The sequence below is a fragment of the Carassius auratus genome, chromosome 41 (genome assembly GCF_003368295.1).
Source record: "Carassius auratus strain Wakin chromosome 41, ASM336829v1, whole genome shotgun sequence".
NCBI classification, from domain to species: Eukaryota; Metazoa; Chordata; class Actinopteri; order Cypriniformes; family Cyprinidae; genus Carassius; species Carassius auratus.
Genome location: NC_039283.1, coordinates 3,535,100 through 3,555,278, shown reverse-complemented (window position 1 = coordinate 3,555,278; position 20,179 = coordinate 3,535,100). Strand labels below are relative to the sequence as shown.

At 38.1% G+C, this 20,179-nt stretch overlaps 1 protein-coding gene across 1 annotated transcript in view; it reads right to left on the bottom strand.

Annotated features, from left to right (window-relative positions):
* lars2 (leucyl-tRNA synthetase 2, mitochondrial) overlaps positions 1-7,198 on the bottom strand; it is a 62,202-nt gene extending 55,004 nt beyond the window's left edge. Inside the window, exons 1-2 of the mRNA XM_026228425.1 lie at positions 7,043-7,198; positions 3,721-3,910 (exon numbers count right to left, since the gene is read on the bottom strand). Coding sequence (XP_026084210.1) covers positions 3,721-3,910; positions 7,043-7,137 — 285 coding nt within the window. The 5' untranslated portion in view covers positions 7,138-7,198. The remainder of the gene's footprint in view (positions 1-3,720; positions 3,911-7,042) is intronic.
* Positions 7,199-20,179: the final 12,981 nt, after the last annotated feature.

Below are 20,179 nucleotides of genomic sequence, written 5' to 3'. Positions count from 1 at the left end.
CTCTCTGGGCTTGACGTGGGAACAGGAGCCCTCTTTGGGCTTGACGTGGGAACAGGAGACCTCTCTGGGCTTGACGTGGGAACAGGAGCCCTCTCTGGGCTTGATGTGGGAACAGGAGCCCTGTCTTGGCTTGACCTGGGAACAGGAGCCCTCTTTGGGCTTGACGTGGGAACAGGAGCCCTCTCTGGGCTTGACGTGGGAACAGGAGCCCTCTCTGGGCTTGACGTGGGAACAGGAGCCCTCTCTGGGCTTGACGTGGGAACAGGAGCCCTGTCTTGGATTGGCGTGGGAACAGGAGCCCTCTCTGGGCTTGACGTGGGAACAGGAGCCCTCTTTGGGCTTGACGTGGGAACAGGAGCCCTCTTTGGGCTTGACGTGGGAACAGGAGCCCTCTTTGGGCTTGACGTGGGAACAGGAGCCCTCTCTGGGCTTGACGTGGGAACAGGAGCCCTCTCTGGGCTTGACGTGGGAACAGGAGCCCTGTCTTGGCTTGACCTGGGAACAGGAGCCCTCTTTGGGCTTGACGTGGGAACAGGAGCCCTCTCTGGGCTTGGCGTGGGAACAGGAGCCCTCTCTGGGCTTGGCATGGGAACAGGAGCCCTCTTTGGGCTTGACGTGGGAACAGGAGCCCTCTCTGGTCTTGACGTGGGAACGGGAACAGGAGCCCTCTTTGGGCTTGACGTGGGAACAGGAGCCCTCTCTGGGCTTGGCGTGGGAACAGGAGCCCTCTCTGGGCTTGGCATGGGAACAGGAGCCCTCTTTGGGCTTGACGTGGGAACAGGAGCCCTCTCTGGTCTTGACGTGGGAACAGGAGCCCTCTCTGGGCTTGACGTGGGAACAGGAGCCCTCTCTGGGCTTGACGTGGGAACAGGAGCCCTGTCTTGGCTTGACGTGGGAACAGGAGCCCTGTCTTGGCTTGACGTGGGAACAGGAGCCCTGTCTTGGCTTGACGTGGGAACAGGAGCACTCTCAGGATTTGAAGTGGGAACAGGAGCCATCTCAGGGCTTGACGTGGGAACAGGAGCCCTGTCTTGGCTTGACGTGGGAACAGGAGCCCTGTCTTGGCTTGACGTGGGAACAGGAGCCCTGTCTTGGCTTGACGTGGGAACAGGAGCACTCTCAGGATTTGAAGTGGGAACAGGAGCCATCTCAGGGCTTGACGTGGGAACAGGAGCCCTCTCTGGGCTTGGCGTGGGAACAGGAGCCCTCTCTGAGCAGCAGAAACCCTACCACGTTCTTTGAGCGTGGTTCCAGCGTTCTTCTGCCTGCTGCTACTTCGCCACAATGAGAAGAAACACCACCTAGTCTCGTCAAATTTTACTTCTGTTCTTTTACTTTAGTTTATTTTCTTTTCCGTTTGAGAGTATCGTGTTCTGAGTTAAGTTTTGTAATGCCGCGTCTACGAGTCTGACCTCAAGTCCCCGTTCAACTTCAGCCAGCCCACAACTCCGCGTCTTCAGCCAACGCCCAACCACGGGCTTCCCAAGACATCACTTCAACGACTACTGAACTTCCAGCCAATCAGCGACATCGGGAAACAACCCTTTCAATGACAACAAAGGGAACCCCCTTAACACGTACAACAAGTAACTATCCTCCAGACTTTAGGTTCTCTAATCAGCGGTAAATTTCATCGAGTGCGTGATTTCACATAGAGCCTCTCATTTCACATGCTCTATGTGAAATCATGCACCTGAAGGAATTTACCGCTGATTAGAGAACCGGCTTTACTGACGAGATGCGCAACAATCATCGGCCGATATATATCCTGCACCCCATAATGGTTACACCACATGACCTTTTAATACACTGAAACTTTTTGAATTTGTAGTAAAAGTTTTTCAAAACAGTAAGAAACTAACATTAATATAAAGAATACATTTCTACCTCTAAGAAAATCAGTTCCAGTTGGCAGACATTGCCCCTTGATGAAAAAAAATAAAATTCAATTATTTCTGATCCTGCTTACAATCAATGACAGCAGTCAACAATTTCATATTGTTTTGTCATCTCTGATTCAATTACTCCATTCACAATGTTCATGAGCAGTCCATTCCCTTTTAAATTAATTTAAGCAGGTCCTGTACTTTTGCATTTTAGTTTAACTTATTTCTTCAAATCAAATTGTCTAATGTTACTGATATTAAATTAGATTGCTCGTAATTTGATTCATTTCTGAGCTGCTTGGTTATTTGGATAATATCTGATCCATCTAGAACTGAGATTTCAGTCTCTGAATGATTCTATTAATAAATGCATCTCTAGCAAACACATGAAGTGAGAGACGTGATGAAGAGATGATAGCAGACCACTTTCTCCTACAGAACACAACAACGAGGCTTAAAAGCCAACAGGGACCAACCAACAAACCCCAACAAAAAGCCGCTTCTCTGTAAAAGATTAACGCTTCAGAAGCCAGACGTCTCTTTTCTCACACATACAAAGGTTTTCCTGAGTGAGGTGGAAGGGATTCTTTGAATGAAAATCTCAAGGGAGAGACACTTCAAAGTAAAAACACGGCGTACTGTAACTGCACAGGCTGCAGGGAGAAAATACCCTCCTCTCGCCTTTAAAAAGAGAATTTTTAATGCATTTTCACCTTGCTCATTCATATAAAAGACTCTCATACTGATAACACCTGTCAAAAAAACCAGAAGTGCTTCAGAAAAGTGAATTCTCTGTCACCCACATTGAAAAAAAATATTTTTGCTGCTTGTTCATCTTATTTTACTTAACTAAAGCAAATTGCTAAGGAGCTTATCACTTCGTTTTCAACTTCAACTTCGTTTCATTGTGTTCAGTCCACTTCTCATATGTATGTTTACTTTTTTTGTTAGGACTTCATGAATCATTTTTATTGCATTAACTGAAACTGGATGGGTGGATTTTATTTCTTGGCATTATTTGCAGAGGACTAAATTGGAAGATTAAATCTTGAAATAAAGGGTTATTTCATGTACTACTGAGAGAAAGGAAAAGACATGTTAGTGTTTCATGTTTGACGGTTGACTATGCTTCATGGACTCGTGGTGTGTTGGGAAGTTTGTATTTATGAGTCGGGATATCAGATGCACCCAACTCACTGTGATCAGTGCGAAATGATAGTGTACCTCTTCCACAAAAAACATAGATAAATAACTCAACTTAATGACGAATAAAGATTGTGCATCACGTGTTCGCCTTTTTTTGTTTATATAACATTATGAAGGTGCTGATAATTGATTCATTATGTATTGCATCATAATTTTACAGTACTACAGATTTTTTTTTACATGCAACTTCGCTTAGTCTTACTGTAAATGGCAAAAAAATAAGAATTTGATCCAATTCAACAAATTTACCGTCAACACAGATGTTGCAGATTGCATCCACCGTGTTTTCTCTGTGATATGAACCCAACTCAGAAACTTGGTTCTTAATGTGTGGCGGCGTTTATGTGTCTTCAACTAGTAAATGCAATCTTTCTGGCATGACTTGAGCACACCATTAGTCTCTTTGTTTAAGTGGATTTCACTTAATTCCAAGTGTTTGATGCAAAAGAGAAACAAAGTAAATGTTATTATTTGTTTCCCCTCTTATCAGTTACCTAAAATATTCATACAAGTTTAGATCTCCATGATTAGATAAAAAAAAATTGGTTAACATTGTCTGTTGACCGTTAGCTGATGCATTTTGAGTATATTAGCATCCTCTGCTGTGGCTCATGAGTCAGTGAGTTACCTGATCTGCTGCATCTCTCTGCCACTGTTCCTGTATGCGGCCGTGCCACCACTGCTCCACCCGACGCCGCGTCTCCACCTTATAGTCACGCTCCCAGACCCCCGATTCACTGAACAGACCACGGACGCTGAGCCTGATCAGACGGGCATCGAGCAGCGGCCTCCGCGACCACACAGAGAGCAGCATGACTCTGAGGAGCATACGGTTAGAGATTCAGCTCAATCAACTAAAGATCATACAGCTGTGCACACACAGTCAAAAAGAGAAGAAGAACAGCATGGAAGGATGATGAATGCCCCTTCATTTGAACTGAGAGGGCAGATATATGGTGTACTGTGTTTCTGTTAGAGAAACAAACTGATCTGTGCTGTAACTATGGCAATGGGAGATCGTATAAGGTGCAAATAAACCTGTCCCCTTGGAAACAAATGTTTTAACACCTACAAAAGCCTATAAATCGGTCACATTAAACATTGGTATAATCCCAGCACCAGTACAAAGACAACGCATGTAGGAGGTTTCACAGAAGGTTTCCAAAAATAAAGAAAAAGAAGAGGTACTTTCCTTTTGATTTTCTCATGACAAATGATCTCCTTATAATTCATTCCAATAAATCTGCGTCGTTTGGGTCCTTCATATAAATGGTTGTAAAAATAAAATAAAATGGCTTCAACAATCCAGGTTTTATATACATGTTTGCTTTTCTTTATTCTCTTTTTTATACTTCAAGGCAAGACACAACATGCATAGAGTCCAAAATCTCACCATACTCACGCAGATGATTAATCACAGTACATTTGTATTACAACGTTTCTGAGATGTTATGTTTAAATATGCAAATGAGGCTTTATCTAATTAATTCTGCACTATAAGTTATTTCTGAAAAACATCATTGGGAACATTGGATGAAGGGTCAAAATTAATACGGGGGCGGGGATGGTATTACATTAAACAATCATGTATCATGATCTTTATTAACGCTCGTCATATAAAATTTGCTCTATTGCTGCTGAAATGGAGATTTCAGGAAGAAGAAAAGAAGACTGTAACCTGTTTTCTTTCAGAACAGTTGACAGAAAAAATCCACTTTTAATGGTCCAAAAATCTGAAAATGTACCATTTGTTGAAAATGACACTTAACGTTTCGCCTTAAACATTTTTTATCAGATTATCGGTCAATCCTAAAATTACTTTAGGATTATTAAATTGTTCCCGTTTTAAATGAACCATTTCAATTAGAGGTAGACCGATATATCTGTCATTTTTTAATATATCGGCCGATATCTGTGTTTAGTAGCGCCAATTTAAAGTCAGGCACGTCGGCGGGCAGCCCCGTGTGTTATTGGTGCGGTGGAAACTACTGCCGCCGCATGTGAAGGACCCCAAGCCAAAACTTTTGGAATATTCAACAACAGTCCTGGGAGATAAAGGTAGTCAGAGAATTTCACTCTGTAAATGGGGTGTTGAAGTTGTCAGCTCTCACAAACCCTGCAGTGTAATTGAGGGCTCAGTTACTCCGCCCCGCTCACAGACAGCAGCGCGCTCAGAGAGACAGCCGTCCTGCCCAGAACCGTCAATCACATTCGTTCAGAAGCATGGTTTGATGCAGACAATAACCAGGTTTCCATCCAACTCATTTGTATTTAGGGTTGTCAATATTCGATCATTTCCATGATCAAACAACGTTTAAATTAACATCCAATTAATAACCTTAATGCTGCAAAACAAATCAAACATTTTATGCAAGTTTTATGACCAGTACTTTATTTGATCCTGTTCGGCAAAATATTAGATTTAGAATTTTTGTGTTCAGCTAGGACTATTTGTTTAAAAAAAATCCTGCATTAGATCATGACAGTGCATGCGTGCTTGCATATGAGAACGAGCGAGCGCGGGTTTGACTAGATGTATTTGGAGGTTATTGCTCACGTCACGTGTATTATTTATTTTTATATATTTTTTTTATATTTTTCAGTTTACTTGATTTTTATTTTTATTTTATTTAAATGTATATTTAGGTTTACATTTATGTTCCTACAAACATAAAAAATTCAGTTTGATAAATGCTGTAAAACTTGTATGTAAATGATACATATATTACCTGTTTTATATATTCAATACTTGGTCATTTTATTGATTTGTTTGGTTAACTTTGGATACATGCAGTGCACAAAATGAAGATTCGAGAGATGGTTCAAGTCTGTGCTCACTAAATAATGATAAGTTTAGAAATATTGTGCATCCACTTATTATAAGTGTGACATTTTAGCATGCAAATGAAGGGGAAAACTTCAAGATATCAGCCTTAAAAATCGGCAGCACATATCGACAATCGGCTGACCATGACCTCTAAACATCGGCATTGGCTATAGAAAAACCCATATCGGTCGATCTCCTTATTTCAATAATAAAAAACGCCACTGTTTTAAAACTGAATTGTTCCGAGGCATTTTGGTTTAAATCATTGTATCTTTTATATGCTAGCCTTTTTTTTCTTCATTTTTTTCACCTTAACTGTGTCATGATTTACTACACAGGAATCGTTCAAATGTATTCCTAGTATTAAGGCTGTCAACCCTGAAATTAACTTTTTATAAAGGGGCAATAAAAGATTTTTATTTTTATTTTTTACCTTTATGAGGGCATTTTCTTTTATTAAAATAAATAAATAAATAAATAAAAACACTGCTTATTAAAAAAATTTATAATAACTTTGAAGTAGCCGTAAATAATGCACAAGCTGTAAGCATAAACTCTCTTCTAGGGTAATTTTAATATATCAGACAAGTCTTCATGAAACAGCAGTTCATTACTAGTTTTTCATCCTAACAGTGTCTTTTGTAGCCCAAGACCAGTTTAATCTCTGCCCCTGGTCCCAAAAAATATTTAAATGAATTAATGCAGCATTATCTGATGCAAGTTATTAACATTTAATCTGATATTTGGGCATTTTTTCAAGCAGCAGTTGATCAGACGCAGATGAAGAGGCTCTTGAGAAAGAGGAGGTGTTTCTGTCAGCTCACACACACGCAGGGTCTCGTCGCTATGGTTACACACCTCCCAGTGATGAAGACTCATGCTGATGAAGGCAGCACGATGTTCAGTGTGATAGTGAGATAATGAGTGTTAGGAGAGCCACTGTCAGGTCCAATGCGTTTAGATGTGTAATGTAGCCTCAAGTCGTTCTTCACAACATTATCAATCGGTGTTAATCAGTAATAAAGCCAGTATTTCTAGCAGCACATGATGTGCGAATATAAAGACATCAGATGTCAAATGGTTGCAGCTGAAGAATAGAGAGCATGGATCACATTCTACTTACACGAAAAACAGCTGGACGTATATACAGATGTACTGCGATCCGTTCAGTGTGATCGATATTAAATATCCATTCAGAGCTTCATTCTCGAGCCTCATTAATACGCGAGACGATCAGCATAGGACAGATTCACACCTCCACACGGGCGCCGCCATACTGTTCAAATAACTCAAACTTTATTTAAACACCCGCGCCTGAGGAACAAAGCACACACGCACGCACACACACAGAAGACTTCAACAGTAATGATATAACCTTAAGCATTCTGGTGTTCTCTTCCAAACATGCTGGAGTTGCTTCCTTTGGCCTCTTATTATTTTTATTTTTGTGAAGAATGTGCTTTTGGACAGTAAACGAATAATTTATTCACGCTCTTAAAGGGACAGTTCACCCAAAAATGTATAATAAAAAAAAATCCTCGGTGTGATTACGTAGTACATTTGACTTTGAAACTTAATTTGTGACCGTTAAAAACAGTATATGGACAGTATGAATGAAATTCGGATTGATTACTATAACACCGCCTTCACACTGGCAGTTGAAATCTGCTCTGAAATACGCAATACTCCCCCAGTGGACGTCGTACTACACTGCTGAAAAGCTTCGGAAGCGAGTAGAACAAAAATGGCGCAGAGATTAGAACGATTGATATTGTCTGTATCTGAATGTGCATGTCAGGTCAGCTAAATGTGATATAGTGGTATATAGGACTGCAACAACCCTGCACTCGAGCGAGAGAGACCGAGTGTGTCCGAGAGCGGGGGGGCACGATATTTAATTATTCATTTTAATTGTATTAACTGCCCTTATAATGTTAGAAAATCATGAAAATAAAAAAAATAACATGACAACTTATCGTTATAAAATCATTATTTATTTTATTAAAAGTTATGAATTCAGGTTTGTTTATCAGTACCATAGCAACTCCAACTTCCGCTGGAATTGTCGGATAGGAACCGTCCGTAGCCTTTCGCAAGAGTTAAATTTTTTGAACGCATCCGGATGACCAACGGACACGATTTTTTTCGCACCGCACTCGTTCGGACCCGGTTCGTAGCCATTCGCATGCGGTCTGCGAATCTCCATAGGAAATGAATGACTTCCGGTCGTTTCGTAGCCATTTCGGAGCTGATTTCAACTGCCAGTGTGAAGGCGGCGTAAGTGCCATTTTGTTACCGTCACTGACCTACCTCATGGGAGTCCGTTATCACTTAGGTGCTTTTAGAGTGTGCGTTTTACCATGTTTCTTACACATTAATGTCAATGAGAACGTCAAGTTTAAATTATAATTTTGGGCACCACTAAATGGGTCAAACCATAGCTAGATATTTCCTGAGAAGTTAAAGAGAATATTCTTTTCAGGCTACATCTGAAATTGATGTTCTCTGTTCAACTGAATGATTAAGTTTACCCTCGGTTTATAGACTTTGGAGTGATTTGGAAGTCAGTTATGTTTGTTTAATACTGTACCGGTTTCAGTAAAGCCCGACTATTGGTGAAGATTCAAGATGGACTGCTGTAAAAGCCACAAAAATACAAACCCAATTCCAAAAAAGTTGGGACACTGTACAAATTGTGAATGAAAACAGAATGCAATGATGTGGAAGTTTCAAATTTCTATATACCTCTCTGTGGCATCCTTCTTCTTTTTATAACAGACTGCAAACGTCGGGGACTGAGGAGACAAGTTGCTCAAGTTTAGGATTAGGAATGTTGTCCCATTCTTGTCTAATACAGGCTTCTAGTTGCTCAACTGTCTTAGGTGTTCTTTGTCGCATCTTCCTCTTTATGATGCACCAAATATTTTCTATGAGTGAAAGATCTGGACTGCAGGCTGGCTATTTCAGTACCCGGATCCTTCTTCTACGCAGCCATGATGTTGTAATTGATGCAGTATGTGGTCTGGCATTGTCATGTTGGAAAAAGCAAGGTCTTCCCTGAAAGAGACGACGTCTGAATGGAAGCATATGTTGTTCTAGAACGTGGATATACCTTTCAGCATTGATGGTGCCTTTCCAGGTGTGTAAGCTGCCCATGCCACACACACTCATGCAACCCCATACAACTTTAGTCTGGATGACATGGCGTCCCAGTTTTCCAAAAATAACTTCAAATTTTGATTCGTCTGAACACTGAACAGTTTTCCACTTTGCCACAGTCCATTTTAAATGAGCCTTGACCCAAAGAAAACACCTGCGCTTCTGGATCATGTTTAGATATGGCTTCTTTTTTGACCTATAGAGTTTTAGCCAGCAACGGTGAATGGCACAGTGGATTGTGTTCACTGACAATGTTTTCTGGAAGTATTCCTGAGCCCATGTTGTGATGTCCATTACAGTAGCATTCCTGTATGTGATGCAGTGCTGTCAAAGGGCCGAAGATCACAGGCATCCAGTATGGTTTTCTGGCCTTGACCCTTACAAACAGAGATTGATCCATTACACATAGAGGTGATCCTCTGCCCATCTTGACTTCTGAGAGACACTGCCACTCTGAGAGGCTCTTTTTATACCCAGTCATGTTGCCAAATGACCTAATACGTTTCAAATTGGTCCTCCAGCTGTTCCTTATATGTACATTTAACTTTTGCGGCCTCTTATTGCTACATGTCCCAACTTTTTCGGAATGTGTAGCTCTCATGAAATCCAAAATGAGCCAATATTTGGCATGACATTTCAAAATGTCTCACATACAACATTTGATATGTTATCTATATTCTTTTGTGAATAAAATATAAGTTTATGAGATTTGTAAATGATTCCATTCTTTTTATTACTCACAATTTGTACAGTGTCCCAACCTTTTTGGAATCAGGTTTGTATTTGAAAAGATACCTTTTAACTGTATCAGATAATCGTCCACATGAGCCACTGCTGCTTGGCCTGCAATGATTGCCACTTAGAGGGCTATATTTTTATAATTATATTTTTTATTACAGTCTTTGAATCTGACACTTGAGCATCACAATGAGTGGCACAGCATCCTTCTTACAGTAGCTGCCAGGATTGAAAATTCAGTGCTGGATGCCTTTCCCTGTTACCTTAGCAACCCTTTTATCTCTCAATAGCAGATTGTTTTTCTGTTGAAGCATTCAATCGAGAGCGAAGCAGGCTCTATTTCACACCAAATGATACAAACAGAGCATTCACTCCTTTACTGTAAGGTCACTGAAGCTCAGTCATATCTTCATCCCCAAAGCCTCTGGCATATGTTTTAAAAATCTGTCTGTGGTGAAGCTGCATCTGATGATTAGATTTCTGTTGTTTCACATCAAAATGAAGGCGTCTGTTTCTTTCAGATAATAGTACAAACTAAATTTGCGAACCTTTGTGTCTACATTGTTGAATTTGTCAACTAAAACAAAAAATATATATTTAAAAATGTCTGAAATAAATTAAAATATAGAAAACTTAAACTTAATTTTAGTTAGAAGCCAAAGCAACATTTATAATTTAGCTTTATCTACTGAAGTAGTATCCTATTAAACTAATTAAAACAAACTGAAAATATAAAAACTAAATTGAAATAAAATATACAAAAACAGAAAAAAATTACTAAAACTTTAACTTAAAAATAAAAACAAATTCAATAATATAAACCTTATATAAAAGAGAATATAAATTGTAACAAAACAAACATAAACTGTAATAATAATAAAAAAAGAATAACAATTAAAAAAAAGATAAATCAATGGTAGTTTTCTGCTGGGACATTATCCAGTAATTTTTTGGACATTTATATTAATCCTGAAACAAAAACAAACCAAAAATAAACAAAAAAATTCCTTCATAATAATTTAGTATTAATTTAGTATTTTTTACTGATTTATTTTTTAACAGTGTACAACAAATTACTAAAACTTAAAATTAACATTAAACTTTAAAGTTACTAAAATTAACATTTAAACAGAAAAATGTAAAAAAAAAAAAATCTATTAATAATAATAAAAATATGTAATGATAGGAAGTCTGTAGTTAACATTAAACAAACACTGTAAAATATCAGCATAAAAAGGAAACATTAAGCACTAAGCCAAGAGTATAGATAACCATTCATTTTATTAGTGATGTTTGCTGAGGTAACAATTTTCTGTTGCCTAGGGTTAGAAATAGTAGTTTAAATTATTAAAAGAAACCCCATATACTGCATACTGAACAATAACTTAATAAAGAAGCAGCATACACACATTCTACAGATGTCGTCGGATCTGACCGTCCTGCCTCAATGTTATGAAGATCTCTTAATCAGGAACTGGTTATAATTATGTGAAATGTCCATTTCCCTGATCTCATTTCCTCATTGCAGTCTCCTCTCGTGCCCCAGGCATCTGTGTGATTCTCTCTCTGATGAATGATGCTCAGTGGCGCCTCGGGCTCAGAACAATGAAGTCAACATCTGAGATTAAATCTCCCTCTCTCATTTCCTTCACTTTCCTCTCCTATTTGTCCTGTTTAGCTGTGTGTTTGTAGTGACAGATCACCATTATCATCCTCTGTAACCCCATCTCATGAGAAAACACAAGTGTTTTACGAGGTGCTGATTTCATATGAATTTGCACGATTTGTTCTGATTCGTACAGAAACAATCAAGGATGAAGATAATCGTACACGAAGCCTGGTAAAAAGCTACACTCACACATGGTTCACAAAACATGGCACACTTGTGGGGAGCTCAAAAAACAAGAGCTTGGAGACATCACGCATCATAAGGCTTCTCACTACATTTCGTTGTGGTCCCAAAACCCCAAATGTGTTTTAGCCCAATTATTAACACGTTTGGTTCTAAAAGCAGCCATTCGCATTTTCATAATGCTGAATTTTTACTATTTGCACTGTAAAAAATTGTCCTGTAAAATAACAGTAAAGAGCTGGCAGCAGAGACGCCAGCAGTATACCATTATTTTTACGGTATTCATACGTAAAAGGACTTTATGGTAGTAGTCTGTAAACCAGAAAAACGGTATGTTTCTGTATTTCTATAATTTACAGTAAAGAGCTGGCAGCAAAGACGCCAGCAATATACCGTTATTTTCACGGTACTCATACGTAAAAAGACTTTACGGTAGTAGTCTGTTAACCAGAAATACAGTATATTTCTGTAATCACACTGTTAAATGATTTCACAGTCTAATACAGTAAAAAAAATGCAGCATATCTCTGTGATTTATTTGGAAACCAAAATAATATTGTTTAGGTTGTTACTTTAACTTCTAACATCTACTGTGCCTGTCTCCAGTAAACTGTAAGAAGTTAAAGTAACAACCTAAACAATATTATTTTGGTTTCCAAATAAATCACAGAGATATGCTGCATTTTTTTTACTGTATTAGAAATAACGTAAATTTAGCTGTTTCTTAAAATTCTTCATTGATATTTAAATACATTAAATACATTGATAATCAAATACCTTTATTTCAAAGAGCAATGCCAATGTCAACATGAATACAAAAAAAAATGGAAAGAAAAAGAAAAAATTTCCTCACAAGTCAACTTAAAAGATGTATATATGTATATATACATATCTGCAGTATATTCTCTGCTGTCTGTAAAAATATACTTTCATAATAACATTTGAACATATACAGAATTGGCAACATTTTGAAAACATACTTAAGAACATTTTGAAAATGGCCATTTTGAAACTAGAACATTTTAGCAGGTTGAATCAAAAATATGCATCAATAAAAACATTTAAAAATGAAACTGTAAGGTAGGCAACTGTGCCACTGCAAGCTAGACTTGCAGGTTACCTCTTAAAATTGTCCTATGAGGTAGGCTTGTGTTTTTACATCTTATTTGTTGATCCAGGAGAGATGACCATCACTTTGGTAGTTGGTGTTCCTCTGTGCAGCATTATTCCAGTACTTCCACTGTCAAAAAACAACAAATATTCATAATAACAAATAAACTATACAATTAGGAATGTACACCATACACTCCAAGCTAATGCTTATAAATTTTATAATACCAGTTCTCTTGTGGCTTAATCTGTGTGTGTATGTGTGTGTGTTTGTGTAGATGTGTGTGTGTAAGTGTGTGTGTGTAAGTGTGTGCTTGTGTGTGTGTGTGTGTGTGTGTATGTATTGAGGCTTGAAATGCAAATTTTATGCAAAAAAAATACAAACACATTAATTTAATTGTATATATCCATATAATGATGACAGGGAATGAAGGGGTTTACCTCTGAATGAATTCCAGAGTGCAGGCTGCCTCATCTTGATACTGAAGGTTGAAAATGTAGTAGATTGCAAACATATCAACAAGTCCCATTGCAAATGTTGGTGTGATGCCCTCAGAGATTACACGGCCCTCAAAGGTGATCATCCAACCCTTAATTGTGACTTGCCCTGCTGCACCTGAAACTTCAAGTCATAGCAACATGGGAATAATTGTTGCCTTGTGTAAACATTTGTAAACTCAAGATGAATGGGCGATATGATATACAATGTGTCTATCAATGAATATAAATTAAATGTATATTACCAGGCAGTATCAGGCAAGGACTTGCAGGAAGACTGAGAGTTGTCTTAACGTCAGCTGCAGTGGCAGACACCTGAAGGGAACAAGTACATTATCCTTATCATAATACGATTTTTAAGAAGAATATTTATATAAAGAACAATAATTAGTAAACACTAGAGGAGAGTAACCTAGAGATGAAAGAAGTAGGCTTCTGAAGTACCTACAATCAAACTGCTAAATAGTTTTGGCATTAAAAATTTAAAGGGTAAAAATTTTATTTTTACAGGTCTTGGGGAGTTCTACTGCAAATGTCTAAAACGTAGTATGAACCCTTTTGTGGCTCTAGAGGAAACTGCACATAATATGATAAATTGCTTCCAGTGATGTCACTCAGTGGTCAAGTTGCATTGTGGATAATGTAGGCACCAAGTTTTGAAAAGGAAGAAGAATATTTGGAATAAAAAAAGTTAAAACTTGTGTTTCTGCTGTATTGATTTGATCATTTGCTTTTAAAAATTTCAACAGTGTCATAGTAGGGCAAAGAAGACAAGTGCAATACTTTTTAAAACCTTGCACCTACTTTACCCATAATGCAATTTAGTAACTGTCTGACAACATGGAGGTAATTTATCAGCTTACACACAACTTCCTGTGAGCTACAAAATAATTTACACTTCCGTTTTCACAAATGTAGTAGTATTCCCCAAAACGCACTTAAAGGTTAAATTAGGTGTATTTTTATGAATTCTTATGTGCCGTACTGTATGTCACTATTATGGCACAGTTATGACAACAGATCTGACAGGAACATTTTGTTATTGCCCAATGTCAAATTCCTTGTAGACTGAAAATCTACAAACATGTATTAGTCTTGATTACGGCTGCTGGCTGATTTTTAGTTACACCGTATCAGTCTTCATGCAGAAAAATTTAACCTTAACCGAGTTGCAATGTTAAGATTGTGAAAGAAAAATTAAATAAAATACCACCCAAAAGTAATATGGTTTTGGCTATTCAAATCTAAGCCCCACTGTTAAATGACATGTTCAAATCCCTAGCAAGACAAGCTCCTATCAGTTTGATATCAAGCATTCTTGGAAATATGAATAAGATTTGAATTACCGTTTAATTTGTAGATGCAAGACCAGATGGTTGTTGATGAAAGAACACTCAACGATGTGCAGCACGTCATCTAAATTGTGTATCCTCTTCTGGACAATCTCCTATCCAAATGATGGTTCCCGAAGTCCCTCCAGGAGTTAATGGCTAATTATTTCTGTATTTCTTAAAGTTGACCAAAAGCAGTAGCCTCAATGTAAAAATATTCCAGTCAACACGCAGTTTCCAAAAAATACTGTATTGTGCTGTCATTTAAAACATCAGCATACTGTTTAGGGCCTCTGTCTTGTTGTTCCAGTTTAAGGAGCCCACAATGCATTGCGAACTACAGTACTAAACTGTTTAACATTAAAACAGTATTTTAGTGTTGAAAATCAGCTGTTAATTTACAGCAATTGCTTACAGTGTGAATATTATTAAATTGTTTTTCATTTCTATGTGTGCACTTTCCTATATGTCCTTATCTTTCTACTCTAGTTTAACATGTTTGCAGTACACAAATCAAGTAAATTGGGACACTTTTTGGCACGGAAATCAACCGGAATTCACCAATTAATCTGCAAGCATGCAAACTTTATAATATATTATCAAAACTTACTATACAATTACAAGCATATTTTGTTCACAACAGTGTTAATTTTGACAGGGATTTTTGATTTAGTCTAAGTCTTTATCTTGAAACGAAAATGCTTAATAGTCTTAGTCACATTTTAGTGGTATGAGTCTTATATAGTTTTAAAAGTCATTGCATTTTTGTCAACTTTTAATCATTGCTTTTAGTCAAGATGCAGTTACCAACATTTATTTTGGTAGTTATTTTATGATAAATTTGAAACAAGGATTAAATTTGGAAAAACTTAAATAAATGATGAAAATTTTCATTTTTTGGGTGAAATATCCCTTATTAAAACTTATAAAAATTATAGTTGTTCATATATATAATATATTTAATATATATATATGATTTATAATTTTTGAAAAAGCAGAATAAGAAGAGATACAAATGTAAAAAAAAATTCAGATACAGTAGGTTTACTTGAAATATTTATTTAACATCAGCTGAGTGCCGTTAAACAGCTTGAACTCCGGCTTGATTCATCTGAAAGAAGAAAGTCATATACACCTAGGATGCCTTGAGGGAGTGTAATTTATGGGCTAATTTAAATTTTTGGGTAAACTAACCATTTAAAAGGTTAGTTCACCCAAAGATTAAAATTCTGTCGCCATGTACTTACCCTCAAGTTATTTCAAACCAGTTTCTTTCTTCTGTTGAACACAAAATAAGATATTTTGAAGAATGTTGGTAACCAAACAGTTGCTGGTAGCCATTGATGTCCGTGAAAAAAAAATACTATAAAAGTCAATAGCTGTCAGCAACATAACTAGTCTATATGGAAAGTAAAGGGTAGTTCTGTAAAACATGGTTTTCTAATCATCCAAAACAAAATATGAAAGAATTATAAAAACATGGCCCTCCTCAATGCAGTCTCCAAACAGGAGATTGTCCTGTGATTGTGTGATGTGTGTTTTTGATGTTTTCCATCACAGTTCCTGTGGATTATCATGCTGACAGCTCCTTCAGTCCCCTGTGTGTGCATCAGTCTCATCTCTCTGCCCTTTCCTGCCTCTCATTAATTAATATTTCTAATTAGCATCCTGATCATTTGGCTGCCTCCAAGATGTGGTAAAGAGCTGGTGCACACAAGGGGATGATAATGTGTCCCAAGACTCCTGTGATGTTGACTCAGCTTCCCGAGTCTAGTCATTTTATTCATGCAACACTATCATGAAAGGTCAGGTGTGTCATTTTTTCAAGATCATTTCTCATATCTCATTTTAAAGTCAACATGAAATTGTGTTGGCAACCAGTTTCCATAATGTGACTTATTTTCCAAGTGAACATTCAACATAACATGATGTAGAGTGGGACTTGATGCAGCAAATTGAACATATTGAATATATATGTGATGTCAGACAGAAGATAATATAAAAGATTACAAAGGCAACACACCAAGAAATCAAGCACAATACCTCTGGGATAATGTTATGCTCCATAAAGTGTTTGTGATAGCCAGTAATTTGTCAGTGATGCAATGTTTGATACCAAAAATCTCTTCCTCCTGTTTTTTATTTTTACCACCATCAGCCAGAGGAAGATGTCCACCAGGAGATGCAGAGGCAGTTGCTGTGCATGGATCAAGTCCAATAACAAAAAGGCCTTCAAAGATCATTACACATGGATCCCTTGTTTCGGTCACAATTTACACCTTGCAGTAAATAAAGCAGTTACCATAGACAGGGTACATACAACACTGTCAAGGCTTCGCAAAACAGAATCTGCATTCATAAGTTCACTAAACTCTCATGCCAACTCACCAAAAAAAAAAAAACAGACCTCTCACTCCCAGAACATAAACTCATACATGAATTCACCCGAATTCATCATGATATGGTTGAAATGATTTGGAGCAGCAACAAACTGTGTTTGCAGTACTAACAGAGGACCGAAATAAATGGCACCTAATTCCTAAAGATACGGACATTACTATATTAGAGACTTAAAAAGAAGTCTTTGGACCACTGAGTCCTTTTAAAGATGCACTCAGTGGTGAGAAACCCACAACCCTCTCATTTGTCTTACTAGTCATGTGGAGAATACTGTCTTGCCTTGACGATGAAGACATTGATTCTGTATTTGCTACAGTGTAAGGTTCATTCAAGGAATCCTTATTCCGGATAAAATAAGGGATGATGATGTGATTGGAGGTGGAGCCCATGTGCCAAAAGGATCAGAGGATTCAAGCCAAGACAGGCCATCTAAGAAGTGATCTGTGAAGTGATCTAAGATGTCTCATTTCGAGTATCCAAGGAGAAAAGAAAGGCTGTAATGCAACAGCTACTCCACAATTACTCCAGGGCTTTCCACAAGTGACTGTTTAAATGGACAGTTTCTGGTATACAGCAAAATGCCAGAACTCAGTACTGAGGAGGATCCAATCTCCTGGTGGAAATCTAATGGGAGCACATTATCTCTGCAATCAGAAGTTTGCCCGAATGTGACTTTGCATTGCTGCATCAAGTTGTGCTTCTGAAAGAGTATTCAGTACTTCATGGATGATTGTCAAGACTGACCCAAGACAACATATTTGTTGGTGTGCCTTTCCAGAATCTCAGAAACTGGTCAAGAAAAAGTTCAAGAAGACATGTGATGACATTCTTGTTTGATTCTGGCAGCTACAAAAATGGTAGCACATCCGTCATACTAGTATTCGGTCTTATTTCTTGTTTTGTGGACACCATTACAGTTTGAGTTGGACATTCCTTGACTTCTCATGTGATTTTCTTATATTAAGACTATATACAAGTTCTTGACTTAGTAGTTGGGGCCTATTTGGTGGATTACATACTAAGCTATATATTTTTACTTTTTAATTTATGTTTTCAAGTCTTGATACTGCAATGTCTGTGTCAGTTATTTTAATTCTAAGCACAGCATTGTGCTATGCACCACTGGTTATCAAGAAGCCATAACTTAAAACGACAGGGTACTGCAACAGTTAAGCTGTGCCTTAAAAAGTTGACTGCATTGCACACGTTTTTAATAATGCTAAACTATTTCATTTTATTTATTATTTGAAGGCCAACTGTCAATTATGTTGTGTTTTGTAATGTTAAAAGGAGGCAATGTTTAAGTATTGTTTTTTGTTTTTTACCATGGTATCGACTTGGGTGTTGAGTATTTTGTATATTTGGGGTTATCAGTCCCACACTATTACATTTTTGGTATCGTTGTATTTTTTGTTGTTAGACCCCTAGAGTCAAGGTATGCATTCACCTTGAGAACTTCATCTTTGTTTCCAAATGCAATGACTTCAGTTTTTTCCTTGTTTAACTGAAGAAAGTTCTGGCACATCCAACTATTAATTTCATCAATGCATTGGCAGAGGGAGTCAATGGGGCTGTAGTCATTTGGAGATGAGGCTAGGTAAATCGGGGTATCATCAGCATAGCTGTGATAAGCAATTTGGTTATTTCATCATCAGACTTAGTGGGAGCATATACAGGCTAAACAAGAGCGGTGCAAGAATTGAGCCTTGTGGGACTCCGCATGTCATGGCCATGGTGTGGTTTTCCAGACAAGCCTCAACATGGAAACAAGATTTCACTTGCCCAGAAACAAGCCTCTAAGGGACTTTTATGGGGTATGTGGAGTGGGTACTCCTTCACAAGCTGCGAGAATGAGATGGATATCAAAAGTGCCAGTCACAGCTAACACCATCCCAGTGAATGCAATACCAGAGCTCACCACAAATGGAGAGCCTAAAATTCCATGATGAATGAGCCAGAGAAGACGACAGAGCCTCCCAGAGAGTCTGACCAGGTGTGTGAGCCGGCAACACTGTGTGCTCCAGTGGAGTTTGAGGGCATGGAGTGGAGCCAAGCCCAATCTCCCGCTGCTGTTTATCTGGAAGAGGATGTTTCCCTGTGTCTCCAGTCTCCACTGGTTCCTCCAAGCTCTGGAATCCACATTGACCTTCCGATCCTTCAGCTTATCCTTAGCTAAACATATTACCTCGTCTCCACCGGAGTCTGTCAGTCCTCTCACTCTTCTGACTCTCTTGTTCCTTGTCCATTGACCTGCCCCTACCTTGGTCTTACAATCCTCTGGCTGTGCCTTGTCCCTCCATCCCTCCAGCTCCAACTTGTTCCTCTGTCCCACTGGCATCGCTCTGTCCTGCCAAGTCCTGTCTTCACATCGGTCCTGCAAGTCTGTGGCTCCACCTTGGCCTCTCCCGTCATTCGGTTTCACCTTGGGTCTCTTGTCTGAGATGTGGCTCATCTGTCTTCGTTTTCATTTTGAATGGTTATCATTTTTCTTCTGTGACCTAGTTTTATATAGTTTTCTTGGTTACTCATTGTTTAATTTGCATACCTGGTGTTCATTTCTTTGATTAATTTAGTCTGTTTAAGTCCTGTGTTTATTCTTATACTTGGGAAATCTTCTTTGGTTAATTTCTTCAGTTAAGTCTGTCAAGATCAAGTAAAAACATGAACATATTAGAGAGCTGCTTCATATTCGTAATTTAAGCTGTAACTTTGACTTAAAGCAATCCTGAAATTTTTCTTAGTGTCATGTTTAATACTGTAAAGCTGCTTGCTTTAAAAAAAAATATTGTAGAAAGTGCAATATTAATAAATGTGACATGACTATTTTGACAGGACTGCAGACCTGCCTTAAACATATCCACGTCTCTATAAATCACATGCTTTCTTCACTGCTGTTTTCTCACTACTGTCATATTTGTTGTGTGTTTATTTTGTTATGGAGAGGAAAAGATTCAATTGAGTGGTGTTGGGATGTTCGATACTACGCTAATCAAAGAACGACAAAAAGCATGGTCGTAAGTATATCAGGGCTTTAATTAATAAACTTTGGTTTAGGTTACTCCGTATTAATTTTATTATTACAGTTCAAACTGTTTTACAGCAGACTCAACACAGTGGCAGATCTCAGTGGACAGTGGAACGATCTGTCTTTAGTGGCAATGAGGAAATGCAA